At 38.8% G+C, this 20,938-nt stretch overlaps 1 protein-coding gene across 5 annotated transcripts in view; it reads left to right on the forward strand.

The window, feature by feature from the left end:
• The window catches only part of GRIA3 (glutamate ionotropic receptor AMPA type subunit 3), a 383,198-nt gene that overhangs the window by 259,966 nt on the left and 102,294 nt on the right, over positions 1 to 20,938 (forward strand). For all 5 annotated transcript variants that reach the window (XR_013959772.1, XR_013959773.1, XM_080652807.1 and 2 more), the window contains exons 6-7: positions 13,763 to 13,924; positions 18,438 to 18,605. Coding sequence is in view for 3 of the 5 variants with exons in the window: in XM_080652807.1 (XP_080508933.1) it covers positions 13,763 to 13,924; positions 18,438 to 18,605 (330 nt within the window). In the remaining 2 variants the exon portion in view is untranslated. The remainder of the gene's footprint in view (positions 1 to 13,762; positions 13,925 to 18,437; positions 18,606 to 20,938) is intronic.

Here is a 20,938-nt window from a genome sequence, read left to right on the forward strand (position 1 = left end):
GCCAGCAGGATGAAAGCTTAAGGACATATACAGAAGGGAATGAATTCTAATATGAGTCTTCATGTTACAACAGTACAGAACTACTGCCTTCTTCTACAAATGCAAAGTAAAAAACAGTCACACTGTTTACCTTAGCTTTCTGGAATCACCTTCAGCATTGCCTCAAGTGTCCCCTTTGCTAATGAGCTCAATGGATCTGGCAAAGATTTCTATGTGCTTTTACATGGACCTTCCCTGGTAGCAGTCCTAAAGTGGAACTACTTGGATAGTGCATGAATGCTTCAACAAAGGGTTTCACATGTCAAAGTGTACATATCATAGTGTACAACAAGCTATAGAAAGTTCTAAATTGTTGAAATACCTGGAAGAAACAAAAGATTGTATCAGGAGCACAGGCCAGAGATGTTATCTGGTCAGGCCAGAAGTAAGCATCCCAATAAAGCAAGTAAGTCTCTTACAAATTCTGTATCAGTTGTTTGATGTCACTTCTTATGCGTGGTTCCATAATTAATTGTTGTTTTCTCTTCCATAACTCTAAGATGATAATGTTGCTCTACTCAAGTACCAGAGGTAACCAACATTTATACAATTTGTCAGTCAAGCAATCTTTTTCTTTCATGGTAAGGTCCAGGATCAGGATCCTTGACACTGCATTGTCATGCATGTTATGTACTGTGATTTAATTATTTAATATATGTCAATAATAGTGCACAGAACCCTATATTAACCCTAGGCATAGTGAAAAATGCACTAGACCAAGAGCTAGGAGACAGGTTTCAAGCCCAAGAATTCATCTAGCTAGTCTTATGACAAACCAAACCTCTCTGAAGCTGTTTCTTAATCTGTAAAATGAAGAGTTAGACCAGATCACTATTTCCCAAAGCCTGCTATTTGTACATGAGAGGATTTTAGGTAGCATATAGTAAAACTTCTTAAATTAACTGGTTTTGAATTTTTATTAAACTAGAGGCCCAGTGCACGAAATTCGTGCATAGGGTGGGGGTGTCCCTCAGCCCAGCCTGCACCCTTTCCAATCTGGGACCCCTCGAGGGATATTGGTAGGATCAGGCCTAAATGGGCAGTCAGACATCCTTCTCACAATCCGGGACTGCTGGCTCCCATCCTTCTCACAATCCGCTTGCCTGCCTGCCTTCCTGATTGCCCCTAACCACTCCTGCCTGCCAGCCTGATTACCCCCTAACCACTCCCCCGCCAACCTGATCGATGCCTAACTGCTCCCCTGCTGGTCAAATTGCCCATAACTGCCCTCCCCTGCAGGCCATCTTGTGGTGGCCATCTTGTGTCCACATGGGGGTGGCCATCTTTGACCACATGGGGGCGGCCATCTTGTGTGTTGGAGTGATGGTCAATTTGCATATTACCTCTTTATTATATAGGATGTGTATTAGAAAAAGATAACGATCCCATCAATTCTGTGATTTTACATATACCATTCCTAAGAATGAGGCTAAAGTAGATATCTAGGTTTAAAAACTTACTCAGTGTATCCCTGGCCAGTGTTGCTCAGCGGTAAGAGCATTGGCCTGTGCACTAAAGGGTCACGTGTTCAATTCCCTGTCAAGAGCACATGCCTGGGTTGCAAGTTGGATCCCTTGCTCTGATTGGGGCACATTCGGGAGGCAACTAATCAATGTGACTTTCTCACATCAATATCTTTCTCTCTCCCTTCCACTCTCTCTAAAAAATAAACAAAAGTAAAGGTGGTATATTAATGACTAAAATTTTGAAAAAACTTCTAAAGTAACTTCCACCTCTACATATCTTCTTCATGGAGCATCAGTTTGACCAGGGAAAGCCAGGAGTGAGAGTGTAGATATATCAGCTGGATGAACACCAAAGACATAAATGGTGGAGCAAAACCCTGTTATCCTTGGGGATATAAAATCATAAGACAGACTAAAAATAAGCCTAGATGGACAAAAGCCAAAGGGTGTGAGTAGCTAAGTTGTAACAGAACTGAGGATTTAAAGTATTAATCACATAGTGAAGACCAGCAATTTTCAACCTTTTTCATTTCATGGCACACATAAACTAATTATTAAAATTCTGCAGCTCACCAAAAAAAATACCCTTTTTTTTTTTGCCGATCTAACAAAAAATAATAAGTATCCTTTTTATTCATTCACACCGAACAGCTATTGTTGCATTGGTTGTTGTCATTTTTTAATTTGACATTAGATTCTAAGGGAAAAGTCAAGTATTGCATGTTTTAAACATTCTTTTGGCACACGGGTTGAAAATCACTGGTCTAGAAGTTGACACAAAATGAATTTGAACTCGGTTGAGATGGTCCAACCATAGATATCTGGTACCCAAATATAAGTCTCATTCAGTGTTATGCCAGTTAACCTCTACCTTTGAAGACTTAACAGTTTCCTTGCCTAGATTGACACTGATCCCAGAGTTGGGGGCAGTTGTTGACCCTGACAGTGGTAGAGGGCCACAGGAGCAGGCAATCAAGCAGGCCATGGCTCTAGTGGAGAAAAGGAAAAGGAAGTATCTTAGACTACCCCCTGCAATACTAGAAGTTTTCTTTAGACTTCCCATTTAATTGTCTCAGAACTATGAGATACTTTTTAATCCACCTACCTCCCCAAGGTCTTTAGAGATCAGAAAAATGGGCTCAGAAAAGATACATGACTTACACAAAGGCTCATAGCTAATTCTTACCAAATTGGGTTTACATTCCAAGTTGATCAGACTCCTGGTAGAGCTCCATGCTCTTCCCATTTTACCCACTCAAGCATCTCAGTGAGACAGAAGGCCAGCCCCACAAAGGTCATGTTAAGAACATTTGCAAAAGCATAAATGTATATGAATGAAATATAAACTATAAATTTATGAGAATGGAGTGATTCTAGAGAAAAAGGTTTTAAAAACAAAGGCAACTTTGCAAATCTGGGTTTGAAACTTGTCCAAAGAGCCAACATGAAGTGTATCTTAACAGGCACCAATTACATCTCCATTACTCTCTTCTCTCCTGCCACATTCCCTGTCTCTTATTCCTCTTCTTTCTCTTGCTTTCATTTCTCTTTCCCTCTCCATCTGCCTCATTCATATTATTAGTTTGCCAGGAAATACTGATGGGGGCGAGTATTAGATTACATATAATTTTTCCAAATTTTTGCTAAAACAAAAACATTTTTTTCATAAAATAGAACCCAAAAGAGGCATTTAGGAGTAACCTAAGCTTGTAGAAGTGAACTCTGCAGCTTTCCAAATCTTGGGATATAGTTGAAACAGAAAAAGGTTCACTTTGTTTAGAGAGAAAACAAATTCGAATAAAATTGAGTCATGCTGTTTTGCTTGCCAATGACAAGTGTTCCCTTCTGCTCCCTTCCTTGTCCAGGTCTCCTTGTTCTTTTTCCTACTCTTTCCCTCCCTTTGGTTTTCCGTTTTTAATGTTCTAAATAAAAACTCAAATGCTCAAGCCACATGTTGTAATCACTGACACCTCAGCAGATGGCACGTAAACACAGAGCTCATTGAGCTGGAGCCTGACCTCACAGGCAACGGAGGTGGGTTTGAAGGGGGAAACTCCCACTAGTCCCAAATGCCAGGAGCCCAGTCACCTCCCCTGAGTATGCAACCTTTCTGGTGGAAGGATTCACTTTCTTCTCCAAATGGAAATAGAATACAGCAGAGCACAAAAGGAATGAGGAGTGGGGACTGGGCTGGGGTCCAATTTTCTACCATGCATTTAGCAAACCACAGGTTCTTGTCAGCTTAAGTAGCTAAGTTTGATACTTTCATTTTCTATGTCCAAAAATGCCTTTGTTATAGTCAACTCTCTTCTCTCACTCTCTCTTCTCTCTCTCTCTCTTTCTCTCTTTCTCTCTCTCTCTCTCTCTCTCTCTTTCTCTCTCTCTTCTGAAATTAATAAGGAAAGATTACTTTCTATCCAATATTCTAACAAGATGAATTGAAAAAATTCTGTTTTCCCCCAGATCCCCCAAACATATTCTCTAAAACAGTGCTTCTCAAACTATCTGTGAAGAAAAGCCAAGTCCCTGCCCCCGCTGCCAGATCTTCACAGACCAATAAAAGTGTAACAAAAATAAATTACTAAAAAGGACATAAAATAAATAAAACAAGGTATATAAAATATAAGCCCATTATTTAGCATTAGATTCAACAGCCATAATATTACCCTGTCAAATTGCTATAAAGGCTTATAAACTCAAACTCAATTACTTTCCTTATATGATCTCAGACTGGAAACAAACAGCAAACCAGCACCATTCCACACACACTTTGGGTAATACTACTCTAAAGGTCTTCATAGTAAGTTATATTTTCTCTATACCATTTGTATGCCCAATATCTTGTCCACAACATTACAAGAAAGACAGAATATGTCCCTAAGAACCTTATAACTATATTGGACAGAACAAACTTGCACAGCTTATAACAATTAGCATGGTGGTAGAATAGGTGCTGTGACAGGGAATGAAGAGATGGCAGAGTGTGAGGGATTCAATACTCTGCATAGCATGGCTAGAGAAGGCTTTTCAGAAAAGGTGACTTTAAAACAATGATCTGAATGGTGATAAAGGTCCAGTTATATGAGAATCAGGGAAAGTTCACGCAATGCATAGGGAACAGTATGTACCAACATCCTGAGACAAAAGAAGAGCTCGATACCTTCTCTGAATTGTCAGAAGGCAATTTTGACTAGAGCAGAGTGAGTGACAAGATCCAGATTATGTAAGGCTGTAGTAAGCCTGCTTAAGGAGTTTTAGCTTCAACAGTAACAGAAGGCTATTAAAGAATTTCAAGCAGAGAAGGCACATGATCTGATTTTTGCTTTAAAACAGTGTCAAATACATGGACCTTATGGTATTTAAATTATACCTCAGTATAGCTGTTAATAAAAAAAGGAGATCAGTGGCTATTTTTCTCACTAATAGCACTTATGTCAACTTGTATTTGTATATTCATAAAAATAACTGTCACAGACCAAAGTGCCATGAGTTCAAGGACCAAGTTTGATATGGCTCATCATTGTACCAACAGATAGCACTTAAGAGTTTTCAAAGTATATTTGCTGATTGGATTAGAAAATGAAACAGTGAGTGAATAATACAAGCAACTTGTAATCAAATGCTAATTTATATGGTGAAATCTTCAACCCTACATATTACACCTTCCCAGGAGGATGGACCTGCTTCTAGAAAAAGATTTGTGTCTCTCATTATCAACCTGATAGCTTGACTCACCACAATTACCATGCATTTCCCTATCAAAGCATCACCCAAATGAACAATTCAAATGGCACTAAATGCAAATCCAGGCTTCATCCAAATTGTGAGATAGGTATTTGTCCTTGGCAGCCATCCAACCCTCATTCTACTGCTTTTATCTTCCCTATAGGTAAACCACCTTTCCCATTTCTCACCCATAATCTACCATCAACTCAATTAAGTCACTTAATGTATCTTGTGTGTTTCCCTCTCTGTACAAAATGTACTCTAACAATAGTATGATATGAAGGAAATCTCCACATAATATATTAAAAATAAATGCTATGAAAGTAAGCCTTGAATATGCTTATTTCCAGCTCTCAATTATTCACTCTGCCAGAAGGAAACTGATTTGCAGTATTTATAAATCAAGGGAGATATGATAATACTAAAGTCATCTGTATCTTTGGAGGACTGAGTTGTGTGGCTGTTCTCAAATCAGGGGCAATCTGTGTTTGGATTCCAGTTGTACAACCAATGTCTGTGTAAAAGATGGCCTTGAAGAATTAATCAAAGGTAGCTTACAAGGCCCTATGTGAATGGCTTAGGCACAAAGGTCATGTTTGGTTTCATACAGTTGCATTCAGATGTGGGCAATATGCACTGGATCAAACAAACAGATGTGATGTGATTGAGAAGTGATACAATTAATGAATTACAACAGAACTTGTAAATCGATATGAGTAGCTTCCCTCTCAGAGGAATAAATTCTGGAGATTATATCCATATTTCCAATAAACATTACCACTGTTACACAGAGGCAAATAGTCAAGTGCACTTAGAACATAGAAAGTGAGAAAGTAGAGTTTCTTTTTTTAATTTATCTTTATTGTTGAAAGTATTACAGATGTCCCCCTTTTTCCCCATTGACCCCCTCCACCCTGTACCTGCCCCCAGGCCTCCACCACACTATTATCTGTGTCCATAGGTTATGCATATATCCATATAAGTTCTTTGGTTAATCTCTTCCCACCCCCACATTCCCTCTGAGATTCATCAGTCTGTTCCATGCTTCTATATTTCTGGATCTATTTCTTACCCTTTAAGACAGCATAGAGGGGACGATAAAGACACATATGTAATACCTTAATCAATTAAAAAAAAAAGACAGCATGGAGGAACCTGAAGAATATTATGCTAAGCAAAATAAGCTAGTCAAAGAAAGATAAGTATCACATGATCTCACTCATATGTGGAATCTAATGAACAAAATAAACTGATGAACAAAATAGAACAAGTAGAGTTTCAAATCACCCTACCTGTGAGCAGTAGGATTGCCTCCAATCTTTGTCTTCTCTCATCTCTTTTTTTCTACTTTATTTTTTAAAATTTATCTTTATTGTTGAAAGTATTACAGATACTTTAAACCCCTCTTTAAACCCCTCTTTAAACCCCTCCTACTCACCCCCAGGCCTTCACCACACTAATGTCTGTGTCTATAGGTCAAGCATATATGCATATAAATTCTTTGTCTCTCATTTCTTTTAATCTCTCCCTCTGCACATAGTTTAATAAGCCAAGCAAAGGAAAAGATACCACTGTAACAGCTAAAAAAGAACAATTGCAACCAAAGATAGTTGGTGAAATGTAAGGAACACTAGGATTGATAAGTTTAGTCTAAGCACACAAAAATCATTGAGTATCTGATCATCACTTCTAGCTATTAAAATCCCTGTAAAAATAAAATGGGCACAACAGAAATTTCACTTAGTACAGTATGAGATTTGGAAACTTGGAGTCATTTAGCAATGATGTTATGGCATATACACATATACTTATTACACAGAAGGCATGGAAAGGCATGTAATAATAAATAAGGACAAAAGCTCATTGGTGGTCAACAATATTCAAGACCCTATGTAATAATTGGGGCACAAAAAAGGGGATACACATTGGCCCTCTTACTACCTGGTAGAGATTACAGTAACAAATTTGATATCGATGTTTTTCATCTTTATTTTACTAAATGAAATTATTCTGGAAGAATGAAATTTCAAGAGAGATAGTGAAATGAAGTGATGAAGTATGGGGCCTTTCTAGATAAAGGAGCCAAGGTTAAAAACGGCATGGTGTGATTAGCACATAAGGTCTATTGAAAAAAATGGTGTGGATGAGGCCAGGGGAGCAGAAGATAACAGAAAATGGAAATCTTGAAGGCCAAGTCAAGATTTTCAGCTGTTAATATAACTACAGAAAGTAGGAAATCCTTGCAATGATTTGAGGAAAGGAGTATTATGCACTAACTGGTGTTCTAAGAAGGTAAATTTATTATATGAAGAATAAACTGGAGAAGTAAAGAACTGGAAGAGGGAGTACCAACTAGGAAGCTAGGAAAATAATCAAACCTACTTGTGCTTCAATATAGGTGCTTGGGCCTCACCCAGTGACTCAGTAAGCTTAAAGTGCCATTAATTAAAAGAAGGGATACATGAGGAGGAAGAGATTTTGAGGGAATGTAATATGAACAAGAATAATGATTTAAAGACAAGAATCAGAGGAGGAGAGCCAGACCTCTGCCCTAATACAACCCTGCCTACCATTTGTCCTTTTTATCCCAAATTGCTCATATCATCACATACCTATTGAAGGTTTGGTGGTCAGCTTTGCTGAATTAGTGGTGTTTTTTTGAGGTTTTAGGGATATTCAGGCTTCAATTTTCAAAATGTCATGAACTATGCTTGTCCACAACTACAACAGAATATACCAATATGTGAAAGAAAACAAAACATGTTTTATAACAATAGAACAGAGGCAGAAGGAAGACTAAGAGGCAGACAATTTTTGCCCCACAGCCAACAACTCTATCCTAACTTCCTTCTTTATACTGTTGTTCTTCACCCTTTTATTTTATTTGTTTGCCTATTTTGCATGCTTGGTGGTCATTCCTTTTATGTTAGTCTTTTTACAGAGGATTGAGAGATATTTGGCATTTACATCTAAATCTGAGTTTGGTGTGTTGACACTTCAAAAAGAGAAATCTAGCAATTTTAATTTTTACAATATTGGGGGCTGTCAGTGGCCACTTGAACTGTGGAATTTAGCAGTATTTGATACAAAAATAAAATGCTTTTTCAAGATATCATAAATAGAAGGATGATGAAGAGTTAACAAACTCCCTCCTGTTAGCAGAAACAACTTTTCTTCTATCCCCCTTTCTACTGTTCACCTCTTCCCTCTCTTCCTCTTCTACTTCCTTTAATATTTCTTGGTCAGCTTTGCTGCACTGGTGTTTTTTTCAGAATTTGGGGGAGAATACAGTCTTGATTATCTCAATCTTGAGGCCTGTGGTTTGCTGCATCTAAATGCTGGGCACCAGGACAAGATTTAAGCCATAAAATCTGATTACATTACAAACAAGCAAAATGTTCACAAATGGGCCAGAGGGAAAAGTAGGACTAGAAGCCAGCAAACTCTTGCCCTTTAGCAACAAATCTCTCCTTTCATCGTCCTAAATACATGTTACCTCATTTCTTTTTTCTACTACACTTCTGCTCTCTCCATTTTGTTCATGAAGCTATGTTAGTACTTTCTGCCCATATAGACAGATAAGCCTTCATGGCAGTTAGTAGGTGCTAGTGATATGTAGGTCTTGCCTTCCAGAAGAACAGTCTGAGGTATCTTCCCCTGACTTGATTTGTACTGCTATGGACACATTTCATCCCCCAAGAACAGCCAGGTTGATTCCAGTCTGAGGTGTGCCAGAACTCATTTCCAGGTATATTTGTCATAAAACATTGGTTGACTGAAAAACGTCTAGGTATTCAGTAGTATGCTTTATGTGTGGTAGAAAGATGAGTGCAGAGCATGCCTATGAAGATATTTCTAAATTACAATATGTTTGCTGGAGAAGAAGACACCCAAGTGGGAATATGTGGGGCCTATGAGGTAGAGTGAAGCCTCCTGGGAGTAAGTGGAGGTGATTGGTAAGGTGAACTTGAGTTGGACCCTTCCTTTTAGTAACCCTACCAAGAGAAGGGCAGTGAGGGAAAACCTTTCCGGAAAGGAGTGGCATGGTGTGTAAACTGGTTCTTACACTGTAAGGAAGATGTGAGATTTCTGGGATATTTTCTCTCCCTCCCTTTAATTCTCCATTGTCATTTTAACATGCTCTATTAGGTAAACAGGGGTGAGATGTTTATCAAAGTGTGAGAGGCACAAGAAATAGTGCATCCTAGTACATGCTGTGGCGGTTGACTTTGGAGACAAGGATGGTGGCAGAGCATTCTCAGCCCCTTTCTTTCAAGGAAGGGAGCTCCACTTTTCCAGCCCAGGCTCTTAAGATGTGGGAGAGCACCAGAGAGTCCTCTCTTTACCCCCACCAGCAGGGAGGTGGGAAGTTGGTCAATGTTCTTTTATAATACTTGTTAATTGACAAATACGGTTTGGCACAGTAAATGAATTAAAGACATTTGCTAAAGTTTTGTCCTTGGTTCTTTATGTGTATACTAGAGGCCCAGTGCACGAAAATTGGTGCACTGGACGGGGGGGTCCCCTCAGCCAGGCCTGCCCCCTATCACAGTCCAGGAGCCCTCAGGGGATGTCCTACTGATGGCGTCCCTCTGTGGGAGGCGACCAGGCCAATCAGGGGAAGGCACCAGCCCCATCATTGCGCCGCCCCCATCACCCCACCCACACTTGCTGCCTCTGGCCTCCCTCTGCAGGAGGCTACCAGGCCAATGAGAGGAAGGCACCACCCCCATCACCCCGCTGCTGCTGCCACTGCCGGCCACCACGGCTGCCTGCCCTTGGCCCTCTGCCACGGCTTTGTCTGGAAGACATCCCGGTCTATCTGGTCTAATTAGCATATTATCTTTTTATTAGTATAGATATGTTTAGAGGGTAGGAGTGGGGAGTTGGGTAATAGGCTTAAGCCCCCACTGGAGCCTCAGATAGGTTTCATACACAAGCAAGCCTCTCTACTGATTACAGTGCAGGGGGAGGAAATGGGAGAAAACACTGAGTTTTAGTTTATTTCATGAAGGAAGCCTTTGGAAGAAAACTCATCCTAACAAGTTAATGTTAATTTTACAAATACTTTGTGATTATCTGAAAGGAGTTATGACTCTCGGTGATTCAAAATATTTGGCTTTGTCCAGTCTCCATTGACTCATATCCCACTTGTAAAAGGAAGAAGAAGTGGGCTATAAGTAATAACTGAAAAAGCTGTTTTGCTAAAATGTTTTCTAAGACTACCTTGTTGCCCATGTTAAAGAAATGTAAAATTAAAAGAAATGGAGGTAAGGGTGGTGACTAGAGAGCACGCAAGAGGGGGAGCTTCTGTATATTAGTTACATTCATGTGTTCAGTTTGTAAAAATTCATCAGGTTATATATTTAAAGATAGATACACTTTTCTAGCCCTAACTGGTTTGGCTCAATTGAGACCATCGGCCTGTGGACTGAAAGGTCCCAGGTTCGATTCCGGTCAAGGGCATGTACCTTGGTTGCGGGCACATCCCCAGTAGGAGGTGTGCAGAAGGCAGCTGATTGATGTTTCTCTCTCATTGATGTTTCTAACTCTCTATCCCTCTCCCTTCCTCTCTGTAAAAAAATCAATAAAATATATTTTTTAAAAACATAGATACACTTTTCTATATGATTATTATACTTCAATAAAAACTTATAAAGCAAAAAAGAAAACGTTAGAGAACTAACAGGAATTTTTTTAGCAATATGGATATATGCATTTATCAAAATTCATTGGGTGGTACATTTAAGACTTGGGGGGTAGCGGGGGATAGCAGCCGGCGTGGCTCAGTGGTTGAGTGTCAACCTATGAACCAGGAGGTCACAATTTGATTCCCGGTCAGGGCTTATACCCAGGTTGCAGGCTCAATCCTCAGTTGGGGGTGTGCAGGAGGCAGTCAATCAATGATTCACTTTCATCATTGATGTTTCTATCTCTCTCCCTCTCCCTTCCTCTCTGAAATCAATAAAAATATATATTTTTTAAAAGACAGGGGGCAAGTAATATCTCATTGTGGTTTTGATTTTCATTTCCCACAATGAGATATAACTCGCACCTGTCAGACTGGCTATTATCAATAAACCTAACAAACAACAGTGTTGGCAATAATGTGGAGAAAAGAGAACCCTCATGCACTGTTGGTGGGATTGTATATTGGTGCAGCCACCATGGAAAACAGTGTGGAGGTTCCTCAATAAATATAACTAACATATGACCCAGATATTCCCTTCTGGATATATGTCTGAAGAAATCCAAAACCCTAATTCGAAAAAAACATATGCATCCTTATATTCATTGCAGCATTGTTTACAATACCCAATATATGGAAGTAATCTAAGTGCCCATCAATAGACGAATGGATAAAAAAGATGTGGTACATATGTGCAATGGAATATTACTCATTCATAACCAAAAGTGAAATCTTGCCATTTGCAACAAGATGGATGGACCTAGAGGACATTATGCAAAGTGAAATAAGTCATACAAAGAAGGATAAATACTATATTATTTCACTTACAGGTGAAATTTTAAAAACAAAATAAACAAACTCATAGCTACAGAAAACAAATTGATGGTCTCCAGATGAGGTTGTGGGTTGAGGGGATGGATGATAAAGGGGAAGGGATTAAGAAGCACAAATTAGCAGTTACAAAATAGTCACAGGGATGTAAAGTACAGCTTAGGGAATATAGTCAATAGCAGTATAATAATTATGTATGGTGCTGGGTGGGTACTAGACTTATCGAGGGGATCACTTTGTAAGTCATATAAATGTTGAGTCACAATGCTGTACACCTGACAGTAATATAATCCTATATAATAAAAGGCTAATATGCAAATCGACCGAACGGCAGAACAACCAGTCGCTATAATGTGCACTGACCACCAGGGGGCAGATGCTCAATGCAGGAGCTGCCCCCTGGTGGTCAGTGTGCTCCCACAGGGGGAGCGCCACTCAGCCAGAAGCCAGGCTCATGGCTAGTGAGCACAGCGGCAGTGGTGGGAGCCTCTCCCACCTCCACAGCAGCGCTAAGGATGTCTGACTGACAGCTTAGGTCCACTCCCTGTGGGGAGTCATACATCCTCTGAGGGCTCCCGGACTGCAAGAAAGTGCAGGCCGGGCTGAGGGATGCCCCCCCCCCCCCCGCGAGTGCACGAATTTTGTGCACCGGGCCTCTAGTTATTGTATATAAACTGTAACTGAAAATTAAAAAAAGAAAAAAAATATGTTCATTTTGTTGAATGTAATTTTTACTCAACAAAGAAGAAAAAAAGGGAAGGAAGAAATGGAAGGAAGGGAGGAAGAAAGGAAGGAAGGAAGGAAGGAAGGAAGGAAGGAAGGAAGGAAGGAAGGAAGGAAAGGGACTACAAACAAACATAGAATTCTAGTTAATGATCAGCATACAGAAGTCTTTTCCTGTGAAGTAAAGAAATGTCTACAACTTACTTTGAAATGCATCCAAAACATGAAATGGATTGATAAATAAATAGAAAATACTAATTGTAAAATATGAGTAGTAACTATATGGGTATTCACTGTATTATTCTTTCAACTTTTCTGTATATTTGAAAATTTTATACTAAAATGTTGGGAAGGAGAATCTAAAGAAGGGAGGAAGAGTTCTCATTTCTTTACGAATATAAATGTTGGCTTCAGCCCATTGAGGACCCAAATGCATCAGCAGTAATTAGCAAGAGACAGGTATCCGGCAAAAATAGTGCAATTCCTGGGAGAGGAGTCCTAGAAAATAGCAATGCCCAGTGGAACTGGTGGTACCCAGGTGGAGATGACTTGATGTGAACCTGAAGAGATTCCATCAGGAGGATGAGGTGGCAGAGACACCAGACTGTAGCCAGAGCAAGAGAAGAAAATGGTGGGTGCTATGAAGTAGATGTCAAGACTCATTTACACACATATGTGAGACACCCTAGGGTTTGTACCATCATATACAACCAAACAATCAGTTTTCCTCTTTGGTATTTCTATGTCACAAATGTTGTAAGTAATCATCATTAGAATCTAAAACAATCTTCTGTGTTTGGCATGTTAAGCTGAAGAAAATATATTATTCCTCTAGCAGGGGTCAAACTTTTTCAATATTGTCCAGTTACATGAAGCGTTGTATATGTACTCAATGAAGAAACCCTAATTATACAGGTAAATGAAACAAATCAAAACATTTTCTTGAAGTTGGCACATATGTTTGTCCTTGGCACAGCTACACTAAATAAACACACAGTCACTAAAATGGAAGAATGCTTATTTTCTCCAGAATGCTTATAGTTTCAGAGACATAGTACCTTAAGAATTAGTCCATATCCAAGTTTTTCTGTTTTTTGTTTGTCATTGTTGTTTTTATTGAGATATAATTGGCATATAACATTGTGCCCAGGGTTTTCTTCATTGTTATATTAAAGAGTGATCCTAGAGAAGGAACTTTCATTTCCCCCTTCGCATTCTAATCAACAGACACTGTACATAAAAACTCATGACGTCCTACAATCATGATTCTTTTTCTATCTCTTTTTAGGGTTTTACCGATATTTTGCTAGAAAGAGTCATGCATGGGGGAGCTAATATTACAGGATTCCAGATTGTCAATAATGAAAACCCTATGGTTCAGCAGTTCATACAGCGCTGGGTGAGACTGGATGAAAGGGAATTCCCTGAAGCCAAGAATGCACCACTAAAGGTAATGTTCCATAGAATGTAGACACATTAGGCCAGCTTTTCAAAGCATCTCAGTATGGTCTTTATACATTTACAGCCATCCTGTGATCAAGTGGTCTTCCCTCAAAAGTGTTTTAAGGATGGTAAAACACAACCACAGGTTATGCTGCTGCATTTAAAAACTAAACTCCCAGCCAAAACCGGTTTGGCTCAGTGGATAGAGCGTCAGCCTGCGGACTGGAGGGTCCCGGGTTCGATACAGGTCAAGGGCATGTGACTTGGTTGCGGGCACATCCCCAGTGGGAGGTGTGCAGGAGGCAGCTGATTGATGTTTCTCTCTCATCGATGTTTCTAACTCTCTATCCCTCTTCCTTCCTCTCTGTAAAAAATCAATAAAATATATTTAAAAAAAAAACAAAAAACTAAACTCCCAAATAAAAATACAATAAAAAAGGAGGTCTTTTTAAAACCCAGTGTTGGGGAATGTTAACTTAATTTTGTAATGAATTTCATATATAATATGCTCATAACAATTTAAAATATTAACAAGAACCAGAGTCAGACAAAAGTTTGGAGCAGTGGGAATAGCTAAGGAAGATGGATAATCTGAAACCGAAAATTAGATTTTACATTATTTATGTGATTGTTTTGTGTTAATAAGTTTCATGAATTTCAGCACACCCAAGTGAATTAGCCTCTAATAGAGAGTATGTGTTGCCTATACTGTACATATATTGAACGGAAATGTTTTCCTGCATGCAAAAAAAGTATCTTTAAAAATAATTAGATTGCCTAAGTTGCTCATTTTTATGAAATCAAGAATATTAAAAGTAGAAAGCTATGCTTACAGTGTACATTTTTCATATGTGTTCCCTTAGGCTAGAAATTCCATTATTTAAAAATGGGGAATTAAACAGATAAATTAGAGGAAAGTTATTCATGTTACACAAAGTATCCTTCAAATGTATTTTTTATTTTATTTTATTTTTAACTTGTTTTTTAAGTAACCATTCCCTCTGTGCATTGATTCAAGTATGAAACTAACTTTAAGTTCTCCCTTCCTGATACAGTGAAAGTATATATGTACTATGGCTATGGGATTTCTGTGATAAAGCAAGGGGTCAAAGTATAGTGAAGACCCTTCTCTAAACAAGGAAAAGATAGGGGAAGGGAATATTTCCTTTCTCATGGTTTCAAGATACCCATCCTCAAATCCTCCCTGGCAAAAACAGAATGAGGGAGAAAAATGGGGATACAGATCAGGAAATACATTCTGTATCATTTAGGCAGGTCCACCCTGAATGGGTCACATCAGAACATAATACAAGTAGGACCTTACTTTATGTAATTGATATGCTCTAGAAAAGTTGAAGTTAAACATAATTTTTATTCATTTAATCCACTCACTAATTAAGTGGTATTCTGTGCTGTAGAGATTATAGTATACATGCCATGTTTTTCTAGGAAAGCCCCATTTTAAAACATTCTGTCCCATGGTCAAATCAGGTGTCCTCATATGTCTCAGTTAATATGGTCTCAATCCCTATGATGAATCCTTTGTAGTTAATTTTTTAAAAGATGATTATTTTATATTTTTAGTTGAGACATAATTGACATATATTAGTTGTAGGTATACAACATATTTTATATATGTGTATATTATGAAACAGTTATCAACCACCTTAAATTTAGTTAACATCCATCACCACCATAGTTATAATTCTTTTCTTATAATATGAACTTTTGAGATTTACTCCCTTATCAACTTTCAAAAATACAATACAGTACAGTCACCATGCCATGCATTACATCCCCAGGACTTATTTATCTCATAACTAGAAGTTTGTTCCCTTTGACCACTTCCACCAAGTTCCCTCATACACCCCCACTCCCACCTGGCAACTACCCATCTGTTCTCTATTTTTATGAATTCAGGTTTTTTTAGATTCCACATATAAGTAAGATCACATAGTATTTGTCATTGTCTGACTTATTTCACTTAGCATAGATCCTCAAGGTGCACCTATGTTGTTGTGAATGGCAGGATTTCCTTCTTTTTTATGGATCAATAATATTTCATGGTATATATAAATATATATATATATATATATATATATATATATATATATATATATATATATATATACCACATCTTCTTTACCTGTTCATCCACTAATAAATACTTAGGTTGTTTCCATGTCTTGGCTATTGTAAATATTTCTGCAATTAATATGGGAATGCAGATATCTTTCCAAGATAGTGATTTCATTTCCTTCAGATAAATACCCAGAAATGGAATTGCTGGTTCATATGGTAGTTCTATTTTTAATTTCCTGAGGAAACTCCATACTATTTTCCATAATGGCTGTACCAGTTTACGTTCACACCAACAGTGCACAAGGGTTACCTTTTCTCCACATCCTTGCCAACACATGTTATTTTTGTCTTTTCTATAATACCATTCTAACAGGTATGAGGTTATATCTCATTGTGGTTTTAATTTGCATTTCCCTGATCATTCAAATATTTTCTATGTACTAAATCCATCCACTACATTCAGGTGAGCTTATACAAATTTAGGTTTTCATAAAACTGCCTATACACTGCTTCGCCATCCTTATATTTAGCAGATAATAGAGAAGAAATTTTTATTTATTCAATATTTAAGGGGGTACCTAAAATGTGTCAGGCACACACAAAAAAAGTGGACAGGGTAAAAGTATGAAAAGCCTACTACAGAGTAGTTTATGCCTCTTCAGAAGTTCTTGAGGTTGTACAAAAGAGAAGGAAAACAATCTCAGCTCTGGATTATTCATTGATAGCTCTTGGTATGTATAATGTAAAGTTCTTCAAACCTGCTGAAAAGCACCGTTAAGGCTTATATGTAAAACTCTTCAAATAACTTACGAAAATGGAATATTTAAATAGATGGTTATAACTTTCAGATTACTTTTGCTTAGTACTAATCATTATGAAACCTTTCTCTATATCAATCAGACAAAATCCCACTTTTAAAAATTATGTACAGCTAGGCCGGCATAGCTCAGTGGTTGAATGTCGACCTATGAACCAGGAGGTTTGATTCCTGGTCAGGGCAGATGCCCGGGTTGTGGGTTCAATCCCCATTGTGGGGATGCAGGAGACAACCAATCAATGAGTCTCTTTCATCATTGATGTTTCTATCTCTCTCTCCCTCTTCCTTCCTCTCTGAAATCAATATATAATAATGTTCAATATTTTTGACTAGGAAATATAATTATCTAGAGATTAAAACCCTGATGCCTAATTTAGTCTATATGTTATGAATGTTTCCTCTGGGGGCTTTTTTTTACATGCTCACACATTGGTAAGTAGAAGCTGAAACAGTAGAATATTAAATAGCTCTTCTGGCATGGCTTGGAAAGGCAGCTGGGGTAAAACCACCACCATGTTTACTTTATGTAGTGCTAGGATGGGCAGACATAAAGATCTCTCTTTTTTTCATGAAAAGAACATATGCCCCCTATTATAGTCATACTTGATGTTTTCCTCCTGAAAGAACAGTGACATGAAAAAGTCAGTAAAGTAAATTGATAGTTGTAAAAATGACAATAAATTGACTCCCAATTGTATTTGGATGTACTATATATAATACAACTCCTGCTAGAATATTTTGTTTCATTTTTTTAAAAAGCAACAGAATTCTATATTCTACCAGTATTTGTCACCAACTACAAAACAGGGGCCAGCTTATTTTAATCAAATGTTGGTTCATTTATTCACCATGTCAAATTGCAGATAATCCAATCCCTTGTTTTAAGAAACTGGCCTCAATTCCAGTAGATGCATACCAATGCATCCAAGGAGTAGAAAGTAAGTGTTCTTGCCTGAAAAAGGTAGCATCATGCATTATTGCCTGTGAATTATCAATGTTATCAGATTTAAAACTCAGTAACAATTATAATTTTCTACAATCAAAAACCAGCTTTAGTTTTTGCTTCCCCCAGGAAACAAAAACTGATTTATTGCTGGCCAGAGGTCCTAGTTCACCAGAAATGTGGTCCAGACAGAAATGATTAATGTTTCCCTCCAAATTAATTTCAAGCTGTCTAATTTAGCTATTTTCATTTTCCCCTAAGTAAACACCAGATCTGAATTTTCTATTAGAAACAACAACCCAATCTTGCTTTAGGATATGCTGTTTCCTCTCCATTCTACATATACTATCCTTTAACTTAACATGTTTTTCTTTCTTTATAAAGGATATGGTCTTTTAGTAGTCACTTACTCAATATGAAACACTGTATTGAGAACAAGAGAAAGATTCCCTTGAGCCATATGATCTTAGTAATCCTAACATGTGCACACATGAGGTAGGAAGCATTATTCTAGAATGAATCAAAGTCAGCCTTGTCCAGAGAGATCTCTTGATTCAAATAATTAAGAGGATGACTTTGTAAAGCTAGAGGTATGGATGAATGAAAATTATAAGAAAGAAGTCAAGTTTCAAGGGCATCATTTGTCATGGTATCTTGTTTTCTATGCATCCATTTCAGTATACATCTGCGTTGACACACGATGCAATATTGGTCATAGCAGAAGCTTTCCGCTATCTGAGGAGGCAGCGAGTGGATGTGTCCCGGAGAGGCAGTGCTGGAGACTGCTTAGCAAATCCTGCTGTGCCCTGGAGTCAAGGAATTGATATCGAGAGAGCTCTGAAAATGGTAATGATCACAATGGATTATTGGGGTGGGGAAACTTATAAAGACAAAAAAAATGAGACCTCAATCTTGAGAAAATACATAACTTACAGGAGTAGGATCAGAGTCTATAGAATGTCAGAGTGTGCATAAAGATAAGCATGGATATTTATTCATCAAAATCTAGAAATCCAAAACTAAAAGTTTCTCCCTTAAAGCTTGAAAAATGGCAAATTTGGGACAAATGAATATTTAGTTCTGTGCCACACCATAGGTATTAAATCAAACTCAGTACTGTCAAAAGTTGTGGGCTGGCATTGTAAATGACTTCAAAATATTCAAACTTTCCAGAAATATGTTACTGAGGGGAACTGAGATATTTTATATGAAGCTCCTACCTTCAAGGTACACCATTACAAAGGACAAAAACATCCTCTGTCTCACCAGACAAATGTTTATCCTGGATGGACTTTGGGACTACATCAATGTGATAGTATTTCTCTTGCCAAAAGAACCTTTATACTATTCTACATGGTGAAATACAGGAATATGACCCATTTTCAGGACTACTTAAGAGGCTTTCCCCAATTCCCCACCCCAAAAGCCTAAATAAAAGTATAAGAAATCAATGGATAGACAGTCAAATAGGTCACTTGTTTTTGGTATGTACAGAGTAGGAGGTCATTTAAGGCTTCAGGCACTGTCCTTTGAACAGATTCCATTATTTACACTAGGACCAGTATCACCCATTCATTGCAGTTTTCCAAGTAAGAGCTCTTTTCTGAATATTTTGATTTATGCTACATGTGCCTACATGCATTACAATGAGCCTTTGAGAATACAAGACTTTCTTATTTCTACTTATTTAATTGTCTTGATGTTTGGGACATCCAAATAAACAAAGAGATAGGCAATGGTTGGATAATTCTGTGCACAACTTAGCAACAAAGATTTTATAATAGCCTCATAACACATAATTTTGTGTAGTTGGCTCTCTTACTGCTGCCTTAAGTTTGCCAAGTTGAAAGCATTCAATCAAAAGGGGTTAGTATCCCCTGTGTCTTTCTCCAAGAAAGAGATATGACTCATTCTTTCATCATGCAGATTTTTATGTCATTATGTCAGTTTCCTAACAAATGCCCTAACTGTCATTTTATGGAGGTAGCAAGGCACAATTTTGAAGAGCAGTTAATTAAATTCAACCTTCATAGCAGTTACAAGATTTGTATTGTCAGGTGAAACATAATGATGAGTGAAATATAAAAATCACTCAGAATGAATCAAAAGGAGTTTTCAGCAACGAAACCTCAAGGGGCAAGTTCCAGCATCTCCAATTGACTCCCCACTCATGACACAAACAACTATATTCCCCAAACTAGAGGCCCGGTGCATGAAATTCATGTGGGGGGTGTCCCTCAGCCCATCCTTCACCCTCTCCAATTTGGGACCCCTTGAGGAATGTCTGACTGCCCGTTTAGGCCCAATCCCGGTGGGCAGTCGGACATCCCTCTCACAATCCAGAACTGCCGGCTCCCAACCACTCACCTGCCTGCCTGCCTGATCACCCCCTAACCGCTTCTGCCTGCCAGCCTGATTGACGCCTAACTGCTCCCCTGCCCACCTGATTGCCCATAACTGCCCTCCCCTGCTGACCTGGTAGCCACTAACTGTCCTCCCTTGCAGACCTTGTCACCCCCAACTGCCCTCCCTTGCTGGCCTGGTCACCCCTAACTGCCCTCCCCTGCCAGCCCGGCCACACCTAACTGCCCTCCCCTGCTAGCCTGGTCACCCCTAACTTCCCTCCCCTGCCAGCCCGGTCACCCCTAACTGCCCTCCCCTGCTGGCCCGATTGCCCCTAACTGCCCTTCCCTGCCAGCCTGGTCACCCCTAACTTCCCTCCCCTGCCAGCCCGGTCACCCCTAACTGCCCTCCCCTGCAGGCCTGATCGCCCCCAACTGCCCTCCCTTGCAGGCCTGGTCTCCCCCAACTGCCCTCCCCTGCTGGCCATCTTGTGATGGCCATCTTGTGTCCACATGGGGGCGGCCATCTTTGACCACATGGGGTAGCCATCTTGTGTGTTGGAGTGATGGTCAATTTGCATATTACCTCTTTATTATATAGGAGGATAGAAAACAGGCTACCAGAATGAAGAATAAGAAATTAATTTGATTAGTAAAAAAGATTAATTATACTATTGCACAAATAATTCCTACATGTCTAACTCACTGATAAAGTTCAAGCTATAAGCCAGGTAAGTAACCTTTCTCCCCAGGCCCTAATGATCAAACAATCAAAAGAATTTGTGTAGCTGGCTCTCTTTGATTATCTCTTTCTACAGGCCAGCCTCTTCCTATTAC

Source organism: Plecotus auritus (genome assembly GCF_963455305.1).
Source record: "Plecotus auritus genome assembly, chromosome: X".
Taxonomy (NCBI): Eukaryota; Metazoa; Chordata; class Mammalia; order Chiroptera; family Vespertilionidae; genus Plecotus; species Plecotus auritus.